We start from the raw sequence: 15,277 nt of genomic DNA, 5'->3' as shown, positions 1-15,277 counted from the left end.
GTGTGTGTGTGTATGTGTGTGTGTGTGCGCACAGCACTGCTCCCTGCTGGGGGGATGAGGGAGTGTGTGCAAGAGAGAGAGCGATGCTGCCCCCTGCTGGGGGGGTGTTTATGTGCCCAGCACTGCTCCCTGGTGGCATGTGTGTGTATGTGTGTGTGTATATATATATATACGTGCCCAGCGCTGCCCCCTGCTGGTGTGCGTGTGTGTGTGTGCGTATGTGTGTGTGCGCGTGCGCGTGCCCAGCACTGCCCCCTGCTGGGATGTGTGTGTATATGTGTGTGTGTGTTTGCGCACATGCACCCAGCGCTGCCCCCTGCTGGTGAGTGTGTGTGTGTGTGTGTGCTTGCCCCGTGCTGCCCCCTGCTGGGCTGTGTATGTGTGTGTGTGTGGGGGCTGGTCTACACTGGGGGCGGGTATCGATCTAAGATACGCAACTTCAGCTGCGTGAATAGAGTAGCTGAAGTCGAAGTATCTTAGATCGATTTCCCTCGGGTCCTCACGGTGCGGGATCGACGGCTGCGGCTCCCCCGTCGACTCCGCTACCGCCGCTCGCTCCGGTGGAGTGCCGGAGTCGACGGGAGCGCGTTCGGGGATCGCTATATCGCATCTAGATGAGACGCGATATAGCGATCCCCGAAAAATCGATTGCTACCCGCCGATACGGCAGGTAGTCTGGACGTACCCTGTGTGTGTGTGTGTGTGTGTGTGTGCACCCAGCGCTGCCTCCTGCTGAGCTGTGTGTGCGGCCAGCGCTGCCTCCTGCTGGTGTGTGTGTGTGTGTGCACCCAGTGCTGCCTCCTGCTGGGCTGTGTGTGCGGCCAGCGCTGCCTCCTGCTGAGCTGTGTGTGCGGCCAGCGCTGCCTCCTGCTGGGGTGTGTGTGTGGCCAGCGCTGCCCCCTGCTGGGCTTTGTGTGTGTGTGTGTGTGTGTGTGTGCGGCCAGCGCTGCCTCCTGCTGGGCTCTGTGTGTGGTGCTGCCCCATGTACCCGTCACCACAGCCCTGGTGCTGTTGCAGGGGCGAGTCGGGCGCCGGGAAGACGGAGAACACCAAGAAGGTGATCCAGTACCTGGCCCACGTGGCCTCCTCCCACAAGGCCCGCAAGGAGCAGAGCATCCCGGTGAGAGTCCAGCTGCGCCGGCCTGGCACTGGGCACCCATGGGTGCTGGGGTGGGTGCTCCCTGTGGGGTCGGGCGGGTACTACTGGGCCTCAGCACCTGTGCCAGCTCACCTGGCCAGTTCGGGGTCCCTTCCTCCCCCGCAGCTGCCCATATAAACCCACCACTCCCCCCCAACACCTGTGTCTAGGCCTTGCCAGCTCCCCCGCACCCTGATGTGCCCCCCCAAGCTGTGTCCGTGCCCTGTGTGTTACCCCAGAGTCCCTGGAGCAATTGGGAAGGTGGATCTGGGGCTGTAGTGAGAGGGTTAGGGCTATCCAGTGCTGAGAGGGTGGGGGGTGGGTGTCAGGACGTCTGGGTTCCACCCCAGAGAGGCCGCATCCCAGTGCTGGTGAGGTGTCCCCATATAGCCAGGCCCCGTGACCCACTCCAGAGGGGCTACCTCCCAGCGCCGGGTGAGGGGTTCCCGTATAACCAGCCCTAGCGCCCTGGAGGCGGCCGTGTTCTGACTGTTGGCAGCGTGGCTGGAGGGGGCCGTTGGTGGGTGCGGTGGGATACCCGCGTCCTCCAGCAGTAACCTCCCCTCTCCCCCGTCTTGCTGCCCCCAGCTGGAGTCACCGAACCCGGCCAGGCACCCGGCAAGTGGACGCGTCGTGTGCCACCCGCCCGCAGCCATTCCTGCCCTTTGATTGGCTACCCATAGCCCCGCCCCCTTGGCGCGCGGTTCATTGCTGCTTCGCCCGGCTTTGTTATATTTTTTTGGCCTGTCTTTGGCAAAGGCTTTTTTGTTGCATCTGCCCCAGTGCCAGGAGCCAGGACTCCTGGGTTCTCTCCCCCGCTCGGGGAGGGCGGTGGGGGCCGGTGGTTAGAGCGGGGGAGTTGATTCCTGGTTTGTGTCGCTGTCGCCTCGTTGTGTCCTGTTCGGTCGCCCCCCTCGTCGCCGCCCCGACTAACCCTCCGGTTCTGTTTGTCTTTTGCCCCTCCCCCCCCCCATCTCGTGTGCGTGTGACCCCTCCACAGAGCTCCGGCCCCGTCTCCTACGTGAGTAGCGCCCAGCCCCGCGGTTCCTGTGGTAACCCCCAAATCCCTGGGAGTGGGGGGAGGGTCACCTGTATAATAGCGCCCCCTGCTGGGAGAGGTGGGGGCCGGGGCAGCCAGGAGCTCCCTGCACCCCACAGCGCCCCCTGCTGGGGGAGGTGGGGCCTGGGGCAGCTGGGAGCTCCCTGCCCCCCAGCGCCCCCTGCTGGGGGAGGTGGGGCCTGGGGCGGCTGGGAGCTCCCTGCCCCCCAGCGCCCCCTGCTGGGAGAGGTGGGGGCCGGGGCAGTCGGGAGCTCCCTGAGCCCCACAGCGCCCCCTGCTGGGAGAGGTGGGGCCTGGGGCAGTCAGGAGCTCCCTGCCCCCCAGCGCCCCCTGCTGGGAGAGGTGGGGGCCGGGGCAGCCAGGAGCTCCCTGAGCCCCACAGCGCCCCCTGCTGGGGGAGGTGGGGCCTGGGGCGGCTGGGAGCTCCCTGCCCCCAGCACCCCCTGCTGGGAGAGGTGGGGGCTGGGGCAGTCGGGAGCTCCCTGCCCCCCAGCGCCCCCTGCTGGGAGAGGTGGGGGCCGGGGCAGTCGGGAGCTCCCTGCCCCCCAGCGCCCCCCCCCGGTGTGACCCCAGCCCTCTCCCTGCAGGGCGAGCTGGAGCGGCAGCTGCTTCAGGCCAACCCCATCCTGGAGGCCTTCGGCAACGCCAAGACCGTGAAAAACGACAATTCCTCCCGATTCGTGAGTGTGTGGGGGGGTGGGGGGCGGCAGGGCTGGGGGGGGGAGGAATGAGGGGAAGGGGCAGGCAGGGGTGTGGGGGCCCCGGGGGAAAGGGCAGGCAGGGGCGTGGGGGCCCTGGGGGGAGGGGCAGGCGGGGGCGTGAGGGTCCTGGGGGAAGAGGCAGGTGGGGGTTTGGAGGTCCTGGGGGGGGCAGAGGAGTCCTTCCACCCCCCACATCAATTCCATTGCACCCTCTCTCCCCCACCAGGGTAAATTCATCCGGATCAATTTTGATGTGGCCGGCTACATTGTTGGAGCCAATATAGAGACCTGTATCCTCTGGGCTGGGGGGCAGGATGGGAGGGGGGTGGGCAGGGCACATGGCCCCTAGCAAAGTGGGGGGAGCTGAGGGGGTGTGATTCCCCCTCCCTGAGGTATGGGGGGGGCTCTGGGGCTGTGTATGGGGGTGATTTCCCCTCCCTGAGGTATGGGGGGGATCTGGGGCTGCGTGTGGGGGTGATTCCCCCTCCCTGAGGGATGGGGGGCTCTGGGGCTGCGTGTGGGGCTGATTCCCCCTCCCTGAGGGTTGGGGGGCTCTGGGGCTGCGTGTGGGGCTGATTCCCCCTCCCTGAGGTATGGGGGGGGGCTCTGGGGCTGCGTGTGGGGGTGATTCCCCCTCCCTGAGGTATGGGGGGGCTCTGGGGCTGCGTGTGGGGGTGATTCCCCCTCCCTGAGGGATGGGGGGGGCTCTGGGGCTGTGTGTGGGGGTGATTCCCCCTCCCTGAGGGATGGGGGGGGCTCTGGGGCTGTGTGTGGGGGTGATTCCCCCTCCCTGAGGGATGGGGGGGGTTCTGGGGCTGCGTGTGGGGGTGATTCCCCCTCCCTGAGGCATGGGGGGGGGCTCTGTGGGAGGGGGGTGGGTCCCAAGGCCGCGTCCCTTTCCTTAGCCCCGGCTCAGACCTGCTGGAGAAATCTCGCGCCATCCGGCAGGCCAAGGACGAGCGAACCTTCCACATCTTCTACCAGCTCCTGGTGGGGGCAGGCGAGAACACAAAGGGTACGGAGCCTCCCTGCGAGCCCCACGGCCCGCCCAGACCTGGGGAGAACCCAGGAGTCCTGGCTCCCAGCCCCCCCCCCCCCCGGACCCCACTATCTCCCTGACACACTCTCTGGGGCCTGAGACAGTACAGCAGTCCTGTGTGGGGCTCCTTGGGGGAGGCCGGTCGGACGTGGTGCTGACCCCGTCCCTGCTGGTCCCGGGGGGAGGCGGCCGGTCGGACGTGGTGCTGACCCCGTCCCTGCTGGTCCTGGGGGGAGGTGGCCGGTTGGACGTGGTGCTGACCCCGTCCCTGCTGGTCCTGGGGGGAGGCGGCTGGTCGGACGTGGTGCTGACCCCGTCCCTGCTGGTCCTGGGGGGAGGCGGCCGGTCGGACGTGGTGCTGACCCCGTCCCTGCTGGTCCTGACGGGAGGTGGCCGGTCGGACGTGGTGCTGACCCTGTCCCTGCTGGTCCTGGCAGGAGGTGGCCGGTCGGATGTGGTGCTGACCCCGTCCCTGCTGGTCCTGACGGGAGGTGGCCGGTCGGACGTGGTGCTGACCCTGTCCCTGCTGGTCCTGGCAGGAGGTGGCCGGTCGGATGTGGTGCTGACCCCGTCCCTGCTGGTCCTGGCAGGAGGCGGCCGGTCGGACGTGGTGCTGACCCCGTCCCCGCTGGTCCTGGGGGGAGGCGGCTGGTCGGACGTGGTGCTGACCCCGTCCCCGCTGGTCCTGGGGGGAGGCGGCCGGTCGGACGTGGTGCTGACCCCGTCCCCGCTGGTCCTGGGGGGAGGTGGCCGGTCGGATGTGGTGCTGACTCCGTCCCCGCTGGTCCTGGGGGGAGGCGGCCGGTCGGACGTGGTGCTGACCCCGTCCCCGCTGGTCCTGGGGGGAGGCGGCCGGTCGGACGTGGTGCTGACCCCGTCCCTGCCGGTCCTGGGGGGAGGCGGCTGGTCGGACGTGGTGCTGACCCCGTCCCTGCCGGTCCTGGCCAGGGGGAGGCCGGTCGGACGTGGTGCTGACCCCGTCCCTGCTGGTCCTGGGGGGAGGCGGCCGGTCGGACGTGGTGCTGACCCTGTCCCTGTCTTCTCCCCCCCCCCCAGCTGAGCTGCTGCTGGAGCCGTTCAACCAGTACCGGTTCCTGTCCAATGGGTTCCTGCCCATCCCGGGCCAGCAGGACAAGGAGATCTTCCAGGAGACCATGGAGTCCATGCGCATCATGGGCTTCTCCCCCGAGGAGATCCACAGTGAGTCGCCCTCCCCGTTCGGGGGCAGATCCCCACCCCGGGCGGGGGCTCAGCTGGTACCAGGAAGGGATTATGGTGGTGGAAACCTGAGAGGTGGGGAAGCCGATGTAGATGAGGACTTAGGAGAGGAGGGTCGATACGTGTCTGGGGCAGGGTATGGGAGGGGTGGTGGGCCAGGAACTGGCAGCCTGTGTGGGGTTGATCTAGTGGAGGGGGGATGGGGGACCCTGGGGTTGGGGGGCAGGATCTGGGGAGGCCTGCAGAGGGTCGATCTAGTGGAGGGGGGATGGGGGGAACCCTGAGGTTGGGGGGCAGGATCTGGGGGACCTGCAGAGGATAGGTTGGGGGGTAGGATCTGGGGGATCAGGTAGGATTGGGTGTGGGGTGGCGGGGGGGAAGCCCGAGGAGTGGGATGGGGGGCCATGGGGAGGGCTCCGCAGGCCGGGGGTGCCAGCTCCCTGCCCCCCTCACCGGCTCCCCGCCCCCCAGGCATGCTGCGGATGGTGTCGGCCGTGCTGCAGTTCGGGAACATCGTCTTCCGCAAGGAACGAAACACGGACCAGGCCTCCATGCCGGACAACACCGGTACGGGGCAGCCCGGGGCCCTTCCCCTCCTGGGGGGGCTGGCCCCGATCCAGCCCCATGGCAGGGAATGGGACACGGGGCCTTTCCCCTGTAGGGGGCTCCATCGGGGGGGGCACTGTGTGGGAGGGGGTGACTCATGGGGGGCTGTGTGGGGGCGTGGGAGGAGGGAAGAGGGGGGCTGTGGGTGGGGAGTGGGAGGAGGGGGCCTTGGTGGGGGGTGGGAGGGGGAGGGGAGGGGTTGTGGGGAGGTTGTCGGGGGGGAGAGGGAGCCTGCCCCCCTCCCGCCCCCCGGGCTGAGCTCTCCCTGCCCCCCAGCCGCCCAGAAGCTCTGCCACCTGCTGGGGCTGAACGTGACCGAGTTCTCCCGCGCCATCCTCATGCCGCGCATCAAGGTCGGGCGCGACTACGTGCAGAAGGCCCAGACCAAGGAGCAGGTGGGGCTGGGGGGCTGAGTCCTGTGGGGGATGGGGGGGGGAGAGATGCCAGGAAACGTGGAGCTGGAACCCTAGGGGGGCAGGGGGTGTGGTGGGGGTGGGGCAGGGCTGGGGCAGGGGTAGGGCAGGGGGATGTGTGGGAGGGGCAGGGGCATGGCGGGCGAGGGGAAGGCGACGTGGGGGCTGGGCGTGGTGTGGTGGGGGAGGGGCAGGGTGGGGCATGGGGGGAGGGGCAGGGGGTGTAGCAGGAGCAGGGCATGGTGGGGGAGGGGTAGGATGGGGTACGGCGGGGGTGGGACAGGGGGCGCGGCAGGGGCGAGGCGTGGGGCGGAGAAGGAGCAGGGCGCAGTGGGTGTGGGGCAGAGGGGCAGGGCAAGGCAGGGTGGGGAGGGGCAGGGGGCGTGGCGGGGGAGGAGCACGGGGGGGTGCCGCCGGGCCAGGCAGGGGGTGACTCTCTGCCCCCCCCCAGGCGGATTTCGCCATCGAGGCGCTGGCCAAGGCGACCTACGAGCGCCTGTTCCGCTGGCTCGTCCATCGCATCAACCGGGCCCTGGACCGCACCAAGCGCCAGGGAGCCTCCTTCATCGGCATCCTCGACATCGCCGGCTTCGAGATCTTCCAGGTGAGCCGGCGCCGAGCCCCCCCAGGACCCCCCCTGCACCCCCGAACCTCCCCCAGCGCCCCCTGACCTGCCGACCCCCCCCCCCGCAGCTGAACTCCTTCGAGCAGCTCTGCATCAACTACACCAACGAGAAGCTGCAGCAGCTCTTCAACCACACCATGTTCGTGCTGGAGCAGGAGGAGTATCAGCGCGAGGGCATCGCCTGGGACTTCATCGACTTCGGCCTCGACCTGCAGCCCTGCATCGACCTCATCGAGCGCCCGGTCAGCGGGGGCGCCGTGCTGCTGGGGGGCTGGGCGGGGGGCTCTGTGCCACGGGGCAGGGTGGGGCAGGGGGCGCCGTGCTGCTGGGGGGCTGGGCGGGGGACTCTGTCCCGCGGGGCAGGGGGCGCCGTGCTGCGGGGGGGCTGGGGGGGGGGCTCTGTGCCACGGGGCAGGGGGCGCCGTGCTGGTGGGGGGGTGGGGGGGGGGCTCTGTGCCACGGGGCAGGGTGGGGCAGGGGGCGCCGTGCTGCTGGGGGGCTGGGCGGGGGGCTCTGTGCCACGGGGCAGGGTGGGGCAGGGGGCGCCGTGCTGCTGGGGGGCTGGGCGGGGGGCTCTGTGCCACGGGGCAGGGTGGGGCAGGGGGCGCCGTGCTGCTGGGGGGCTGGGCGGGGGGCTCTGTGCCACGGGGCAGGGTGGGGCAGGGGCACCGTGCTGCTGGGGGGCTGGGCGGGGGACTCTGTGCCACGGGGCAGGGTGGGGCAGGGGCACCGTGCTGCTGGGGGGCTGGGCGGGGGACTAAGTGCCACGGGGCAGGGTGGGGCAGGGGGCGCCGTGCTGCTGGGGGGCTGGGCGGGGGGCTCTGTGCCACGGGGCAGGGTGGGGCAGGGGGCACCATGCTGCTGGGGGGCTGGGCGGGGGGCTCTGTGCCACGGGGCAGGGTGGGGCAGGGGGCGCCGTGCTGCTGGGGGGCTGGGCGGGGGACTCTGTGCCACGGGGCAGGGTGGGGCAGGGGCACCGTGCTGCTGGGGGGCTGGGCGGGGGACTCTGTGCCACGGGGCCGGGTGGGGCAGGGGGCGCCGTGCTGCTGGGGGGCTGGGCGGGGGGCTCTGTGCCACGGGGCAGGGTGGGGCAGGGGGCGCCGTGCTGCTGGGGGGCTGGGCAGGGGGCTCTGTGCCACGGGGCAGGGTGGGGAGGCCTGGCAGGGGGCACCGTGCTGCAGGGGGTGGGGCAGGCAGCAGGCTGGGCAGGGCAGGGAGGCCTGGCTGCGGGGAGGGCTGGGCAGGGGGCTCCTGCAGGGGGGAGCTCAGTAGGGGTCACTGTGTCTCGGGGTGGGGTGTCCGGGCAGGGGGCGAAGTGCTGTGTGTGGTGGGGGGCTGGGTGGGGGGCTCCGTGGCACAGGGCAGGGTGTGGGGGCAGGGCTGGGGGAGAAGTGCTGTGTGTGGTGGGGGGCAGGGCAGGGGGCAGTGGGGTGACGGTCCCCCCCCCCCAGGTGAACCCCCCGGGGGTGCTGGCCCTGCTGGACGAGGAGTGCTGGTTCCCCAAAGCCACCGACAAGAGCTTCGTGGAGAAGGTGATCCAGGAGCAGGGGGGGCACCCCAAGTTCCAGAAACCCCGGCAGCTGCGCGACAAGGCCGACTTCTGCATCCTGCACTACGCCGGCAAGGTGTGTGTGTGTGTGTGTGTGTGTGTGTGTGTGTGTGTGAGTGAGAGAGACCCCCTGCTGGAGGGGCTGGTCCCTGCTCTGTGTGTGTGTGTGTCTCTGTTTGGGGACCCAGGCCTTTGTGTGTGTGTGTGTGTGTGTGTGTGTGTGTGTGTGTCGCCCCCTGCTGGAGGGGCTGGTCCCTGCTTTGTGTGTGTGTGTGTCTCTGTTTGGGGACCCAGGCCTTTGTGTGTGTGTGTGTGTGTGTGTGTGAGACCCCCTGCTGGAGGGGCTGGTCCCTGCTCTGTGTGTGTATGTGTGTGTGTGTCACTGCTGGGGGGGATCGGGCCCTGCTGTGTGTGTGTGTGTGTGTGTGTGTCACTGCTGGGGGGGATCGGGCCCTGCTGTGTGTGTGTGTGTGTGTGTTGCCCTCTAGTGGACAGTCCCTTAAGTTCAGTGGCAGACCTAGTTTTCCCATAATAACCCAATTCACTCAGATGGCCCCAGGCTAGCTCGGTGTCATGCTGCCCCCTCCCCTCCCAGGGCCGGGGAGAGAACCCAGGTGTCCTGGCTCCCAGCTCCCCTTCCCCTGCTCTACCCACCAGACGCCCCTCCCCTCTCAGGGCTGGGGAGAGAACCCAGGCGTCCTGGCTCCCATTCGCTGTGTGTCCTCCCGCTCAGTTTACTCTCCCAGTCCTGTGTCGTCCCCCCGCTGTGGTTTTAAACCCTCCAGGTTGTCAAGTGGCAGGGAGTCCCACAGGCCCCAGCTGTGGGGGCTGGGGTGCCCCCCCAGCCCCCTGACCCATGCCCCCCCCCGGCAGGTGGATTACAAGGCGGACGAGTGGCTGATGAAGAACATGGACCCGCTGAACGACAATGTGGCCACCCTGCTGCACCAGAGCACAGAGCGCTTCACCGCCGAGCTCTGGAAGGACGGTACGGTGGGGGGGCGGTGCCGGGCCGGGGGGGGCTGGAGATGGGGTTGGAGGCGGAAAACCCTCACTCTCCCCACGGAGCCACTGTCTGCTCCCTTCGTCTACTGCCTCAGACACCACAGCTCCCTGCCCCCCCCGGCCCCCCACGGGCAGCCCCAGGCAATGCCCCCCACAGACCCCCCGGCACAGCACCTCTGTGCACCCCCGGCCCCCCACAGACAGCACCAGCCATTGGCCCCCACTGCCCCCCCGGCACAGCACCTCTGTGCACCCCCGCCCCCCCCCAGGCACAGCACCTCTGTGCACCCCCCGGCCCCCACAGACAGCCCCAGCCACTGGCCCTTGTGCCCCCACCCCGCCAGCCGCCAGCCACTGGCCCCCACCTGTCCCCCCACACTCACTCCCCAGGAATCAGGTGACTCAAAGCAAAGCCCACTGTAAATAACGGGGGGGGGGTCACTAGCACCCCCTGGCACTGACCCCCTCCTCCCGTGACCTCTGTGACCCCCCCAGTAACATCCACTAATTCGTGACCTCTCCTCCACCCCCCCGGCATTCTGGCCTCAGGGCCTGGGGGGCTGCTGGGATGGTTCCCCCACTTACCTCCGCTCCCCCCACACGATGATTTCTCCCCCCCCCCCGCCATTAACCCCTTCGGTGCTGTAACTAACTGCCTCTCGCTGTTCTGCTGTGTTCTCTGCCCTGCGGGCCTGGCCCCCTCTGTCCTTGATCTCTCTGTCCGTCCGTCTGTCCTTGATCTCTCTGTCTGTCTGTCTGACCCCCCCCCCTTCCTCCCCCCCCCCCCCCCGCGTCGGCCTCTCCAGAGATCGGGAACATCCAGAAGGTTTATTTCTTTGACAGCTACGCCGGGGTGTCCCCAGGCCAAGGTGAAAGTACGTCCACGTTCCCCCCCCTCACCCCCCCCTCACATCGCCCCCCCCGCTCACATCACCCCCCCAGCCTGGGCTGCCCTCCCCCCGCTAAGATCCCCGCCTCGCCGCCATGGCTGAGCCCCAGGGAGGGGGATCAGGGGCCCGTCTAGCCAGACCCCCTCTCCCACCAGGCAGCGGCCCCCCCGCCGGCCCTTTGTCAGGTCAGCGGGGGGTGGGGCAGGAGAAGGACCGTTCCTCTGTCACCCCTTGGCTCATCTGTCTGCATCCTCCATCCATTCAGGGCCCTCTGCCCGCTACAGCGGGGGGTGCTGTCGGGCGCTGGCTGGGGAGGGGGGGCTCCCCGCTACCCCAGCCCCACCTCTCCCAGCGGGGGGCGCTGTGGGGTCTGGCTCTTGGGGGGGTCTCCCCATTCTCCCAGCGGGGGGCGCTGTGGGGCGCTGGCTGTTGGGGGTCTCCCCACTCTCCCAGCGGGGGGCACTGTGGGGCACTGGCTGTTGGGGGGTCTCCCCACTACCCCAGCCCCACCTCTCCCAGCAGGGGGCACTGTGGGGTCTGGCTCTTGGGGGTCTCCCCACTCTCCCAGCAGGGGGCACTGTGGGGTCTGGCTCTTGGGGGGGTCTCCCCACTCTCCCAGTGGGGGGCGCTGTGGGGCGCTGGCTTGGGGGGGGTCTCCCCACTCTCCCAGCGGGGGGCGCTGTGGGGTCTGGCTCTTGGGGGTCTCCCCACTCTCCCAGCGGGGGGCGCTGTGGGGTCTGGCTCTTGGGGGGGTCTCCCCACTCTCCCAGCGGGGGGCGCTGTGGGGTCTGGCTCTTGGGGGTCTCCCCACTCTCCCAGCGGGGGGCGCTGTGGGGCGCTGACTTGGGGGGGGTGTTCCCGGCTGACCCCGCCCCCTCGCCCGCAGTGGACCGGATCGTGGGCCTGGACCAGGTGAGCGGCATGGGGGACGTGGCTTTCGGGGCCTCCTACAAGACCAGGAAGGGGATGTTCCGCACCGTGGGGCAGCTCTACAAGGAGTCGCTGGCCAAGCTCATGGCCACCCTGCGCAACACCAACCCCAACTTCGTGCGCTGCATCATCCCCAACCACGAGAAGCGGGTGAGCCGTCGGGCCTGGTGCCAGCCGGGCGTGCGAGGGGGCACAAGGGGTGGGGCGTGGCACTTGTGGGGAAGCGGGAACGGCAGTGGGAGCAAGGGGGCCGAATCGGGCAAGCGGGGGCAGGGGACCTGCCGTGCAAGAGCAAGGGGGAGTGTGCAAAGCTCGTGAGCGGCATTGTTCGTGCAGGGGAGTGGGAATGGCTGTGCAAGAGTGAGTGGGAATGCGCACAATTGTGCAAGGGGCATCGTGCATGTGGGGAAATGGGACCAGCTGTGTGACAGTGAGTGTGCAAAACCGTGCAAGAGCAGTCAGTGTGTGGGGATGTGTGAACTGAGTGTGAGAGTGCGGTCTGTGTGTGCAAAGCTGGGTGAGCACCATTGTCCCGGCAGGTGAGACTGAATGGCCGTGTGAGCACAAAATTGTGCAAGTGTCATAGTGCACAGGGGTTCACATTTCCCCCCCCACAAGAGCGAATGTGAGTGTGCACATGTGGCATCGTTCATAGAGGGCGCAGTGTGACCTGCCATGGAAGAGCAAGTGTGTATGTGCAAAACAGTGTGTCATTGTTCATGCAGGGGCATGTGAATGGCTGTGCGGGTGTGAGTGTGAAAAATGTTGTGAGTGCCAATTTCATGCACGGAGTGTGACTGGCTGTGTGAGAGTGAGTGTGAGCACAAAATCATGCAGTCGCCATTGTGCCTGTGAGGAAATGTGAACTGTGGTGAGAGCGCTAATGTGTGTGTTGTTGCATTGTTCATGTGCGGCAGTGCAAACTAGTGTGCAAGACTGAGTGTGAGTGTGCAAAACTATGCAAGCACTGTCAGCATGTGGAGAATTGTGAACCATCATGTGAGAGCAAGTGTGCAAAACTGGGTGAGCTCCATTTATATTTGTTCACCTGCAGGGGAAGGTGAATGGCTGTGCAAGAGCAAGAGTGCATGCACAATTGTGCAAGTGCCATTGTGTGTGCAGGGAAATGTGAACCTCTGTGACATCGTCCTTGCTGGGCAGTGTGACTTGCCATGCAAGAGCAAGTGTGAGTGTGCAAAGCTTTGTGGACACCATCAGCGTATGCAGAAGTGTGAACAGCCAGGTGAGAATGTGTGTGCAAAACAGTGCAAGCACCATTGCTCATACATGGAATTGTGAACAGCTGTGCAAAAGCAATTGAGTGTGCAAAATTGTGCAAGTGCTTTCAATATGGGGAGAAGTGTGAACTGCTGTGTGATATAAAGTGTGAGTGCAAAACTGTGCAAGCTCCATCAGCCTCCGAGGATGTGTGTGTTGCGGTGAGAGCGAGTGCGTGTGCACACATATGAAGGTGTTCGTGCCCTTGCTGGGTGTGCACCACTCCCCATGTATCCTCACCTGCACACACACACACACACACACACGAGTGAAGGAGCATGTGTCCCCGTGGGAGCCGGTGTCAGCCGTTGTGCACAAGGGAGGGCATGCGAGGGTGAGCTGGCGAAGGGGCTTCTGCAGGGCTGGCACCAGTGTGCCGTGGGTGTGTGTGGAAGTGTGAAGGGACAAGGAGCAGCGAGCGTGAGCATTGCCGAGGGCTCGTGGTGCCAGCCTGGGGCGGGCAGCTGCCCTGCTTCGTGTGCACGGCTGCAGCCTGCGTTGGCGCGGTGCCCCTGGGGTGCGAGGGGCCGGGAGCTGTGGCGTGCCAGCCCTGGTGCGCCGCACGAGTGCCCCCCCCCCCGCTTCCCTGGGCTCTGACGTTCCCTCCTGCAGGCCGGGAAGCTGGAGCCCCACCTGGTGCTGGACCAGCTGCGCTGCAACGGGGTGCTGGAGGGCATCCGCATCTGCCGCCAGGGCTTCCCCAACCGCATCATCTTCCAGGAGTTCCGCCAGAGGTACCCCCCGGGCCCATCTACCCTGGTATCCCGCCTCCCCCGGGCCCATCTACCCTGGTATCCCGCCTCCCCCATCCACCCCGGGCCCATCTACCCTGGTATCCCGCCTCCCCCGGGCCCATCTACCCTGGTATCCTGCCTCCCCCATCCACCCCGGGCCCATCTACCCTGGTATCCCGCCTCCCCCATCCACCCCGGGCCCATCTACCCTGGTATCCCGCCTCCCCCATCCACCCGGGCCCATCTACCCTGGTATCCCGCCTCCCCCATCCACCCCGGGCCCATCTACCCTGGTATCCCGCCTCCCCCATCCACCCCGGGCCCATCTACCCTGGTATCCCGCCTCCCTCATCCACCCCGGGCCCATCTACCCTGGTATCCCGCCTCCCCCATCCACCCCGGGCCCATCTACCCTGGTATCCCGACTCCCTCATCCACCTTGAGCCCATCTACCCTGGTATTCCGCCTCCCCCTTCCACCCCGGGCCCATCTACCCTGGTATCCCGCCTCCCCCATCCACCCCGGGCCCATCTACCCTGGTATCCCGCCTCCCCCCTGCACCCTGAGCCCATCTACCCTGGTATCCCACCTCTCCCGGGCCCATCTACCCCGGTATCCCGCCTCCCCCATCCACCCTGAGCCCATCTACCCTGGTATCCCACCTCTCCCGGGCCCATCTACCCCGGTATCCCGACTCCCCCGGGCCCATCTACCCTTGTATCCCGCCTCCCCCATCCACCCCGGGCCCATCTACCCTGGTATCCCGCCTCCCCCGGGCCCATCTACCCTGGTATCCTGCCTCCCCCATCCACCCTGGGCCCATCTACCCCTGGTATCCCACCTCCCCTGGGCCCATCTACCCCTGGTATCCCACCTCCCCCGGGCCCATCTACCCCTGGTATCCCGCCTCCCCCGGGCCCATCTACCCCGGTATCCCGCCTCCCCCGGGCCCATCTACCCCGGTATCCCGCCTCCCCTGGGCCCATCTACCCCTGGTATCCCGCCTCCCCCGGGCCCATCTACCCCCGGTATCCCGCCTCCCCCGGGCCCATCTACCCCCGGTATCCCGCCTCCCCCGGGCCCATCTACCCCGGTATCCCGCCTCCCCCGGGCCCATCTACCCCGGTATCCCGCCTCCCCCGGGCCCATATACCCCTGGTATCCCGCCTCCCCCATCCACCCTGGGCCCATCTACCCTGGTATCCCGCCTCCCCCCTCCACCCCGGGCCCATCTACCCCTGGTATCCTGCCTCCCCCATCCACCCCGGGCCCATCTACCCCTGGTATCCCGCCTCCCCCGGGCCCAACTACCCCGGTATCCCGCCTCCCCCGGGCCCATCTACCCCTGTATCCCGCCTCCCCCGGGCCCATCTACCCCTGTATCCCGCCTCCCCCATCCACCCCGGGCCCCTCTACCCCGGTATCTCGCCTCCCCCATCCACCCCGGGCCCATCTACCCCGGTATCCCGCCTCCCCCATCCACCCCGGGCCCATCTACCCCGGTATCCCGACTCCCCCAGGCCCATCTACCCCAGTATCCCACCTCCCCTGTCTGGCCTCCGGGCCCATCTACCCCGGTATCCTGCCTCCCCGGCTCCCGGGCCCATCTACCCCGGTATCCCTCTTCCCCATCCGGCTCCCGGTCCCATCTACCCCGGTATCCCGCCTCCCCTGGCCCCTGGGCCCATCTACCCCGGTATCCCGCCAGTGGCTGGTCTGGACGGGCATGGGGGGAAGGGGCTGTGTGACCTCTGACCCCTGTTCTCCCCTCCCCCCTGCAGGTACGAGATCCTGACCTCCAACGCCATCCCCAAGGGCTTCATGGACGGGAAACAGGCCTGCGAGCGCATGGTATGGGGTGGGGCAGGGGGCGGGGCCTGTCCAGGGGGAGGGGCTCTGAGAGCCAGACCCCACCCACCCTGGGGATTGGCCCCCACACTGGGAGCAACCTGGACTCAGGGTGGGGTCAGCAGTGGGAGGCAGTGGGGCTGGGACCCCCAACCTCGAGTCTTCTGCCCCCAGCACCTGCTCCGGGGGGGTCCCTCACCCCACCCCCCTCATTGCCACCGCCCCCCACTCCCCAGCCATCCC

The 15,277-nt window shown here is 68.2% G+C and overlaps 1 protein-coding gene across 1 annotated transcript in view; it reads left to right on the top strand.

Moving 5' to 3' along the window:
- The window catches only part of LOC123350267 (myosin-10-like), a 50,935-nt gene that overhangs the window by 11,702 nt on the left and 23,956 nt on the right, over positions 1 to 15,277 (top strand). Inside the window, exons 5-19 of the mRNA XM_044988755.1 lie at positions 1,018 to 1,120; positions 2,139 to 2,159; positions 2,786 to 2,878; positions 3,126 to 3,189; positions 3,816 to 3,914; positions 4,995 to 5,138; positions 5,628 to 5,723; positions 6,039 to 6,157; positions 6,627 to 6,779; positions 6,869 to 7,042; positions 8,252 to 8,425; positions 9,223 to 9,337; positions 11,131 to 11,324; positions 13,065 to 13,186; positions 14,968 to 15,037. Coding sequence (XP_044844690.1) covers positions 1,018 to 1,120; positions 2,139 to 2,159; positions 2,786 to 2,878; positions 3,126 to 3,189; positions 3,816 to 3,914; positions 4,995 to 5,138; positions 5,628 to 5,723; positions 6,039 to 6,157; positions 6,627 to 6,779; positions 6,869 to 7,042; positions 8,252 to 8,425; positions 9,223 to 9,337; positions 11,131 to 11,324; positions 13,065 to 13,186; positions 14,968 to 15,037 — 1,741 coding nt within the window. The remainder of the gene's footprint in view (positions 1 to 1,017; positions 1,121 to 2,138; positions 2,160 to 2,785; positions 2,879 to 3,125; positions 3,190 to 3,815; positions 3,915 to 4,994; positions 5,139 to 5,627; positions 5,724 to 6,038; positions 6,158 to 6,626; positions 6,780 to 6,868; positions 7,043 to 8,251; positions 8,426 to 9,222; positions 9,338 to 11,130; positions 11,325 to 13,064; positions 13,187 to 14,967; positions 15,038 to 15,277) is intronic.

The sequence above is a fragment of the Mauremys mutica genome, chromosome 15, assembly GCF_020497125.1.
Source record: "Mauremys mutica isolate MM-2020 ecotype Southern chromosome 15, ASM2049712v1, whole genome shotgun sequence".
In the NCBI taxonomy this organism is placed as follows: domain Eukaryota; kingdom Metazoa; phylum Chordata; order Testudines; family Geoemydidae; genus Mauremys; species Mauremys mutica.
The sequence above is the reverse complement of the archived record's forward strand: the minus strand, read 5'-3'. Positions and strand labels throughout refer to the sequence as shown.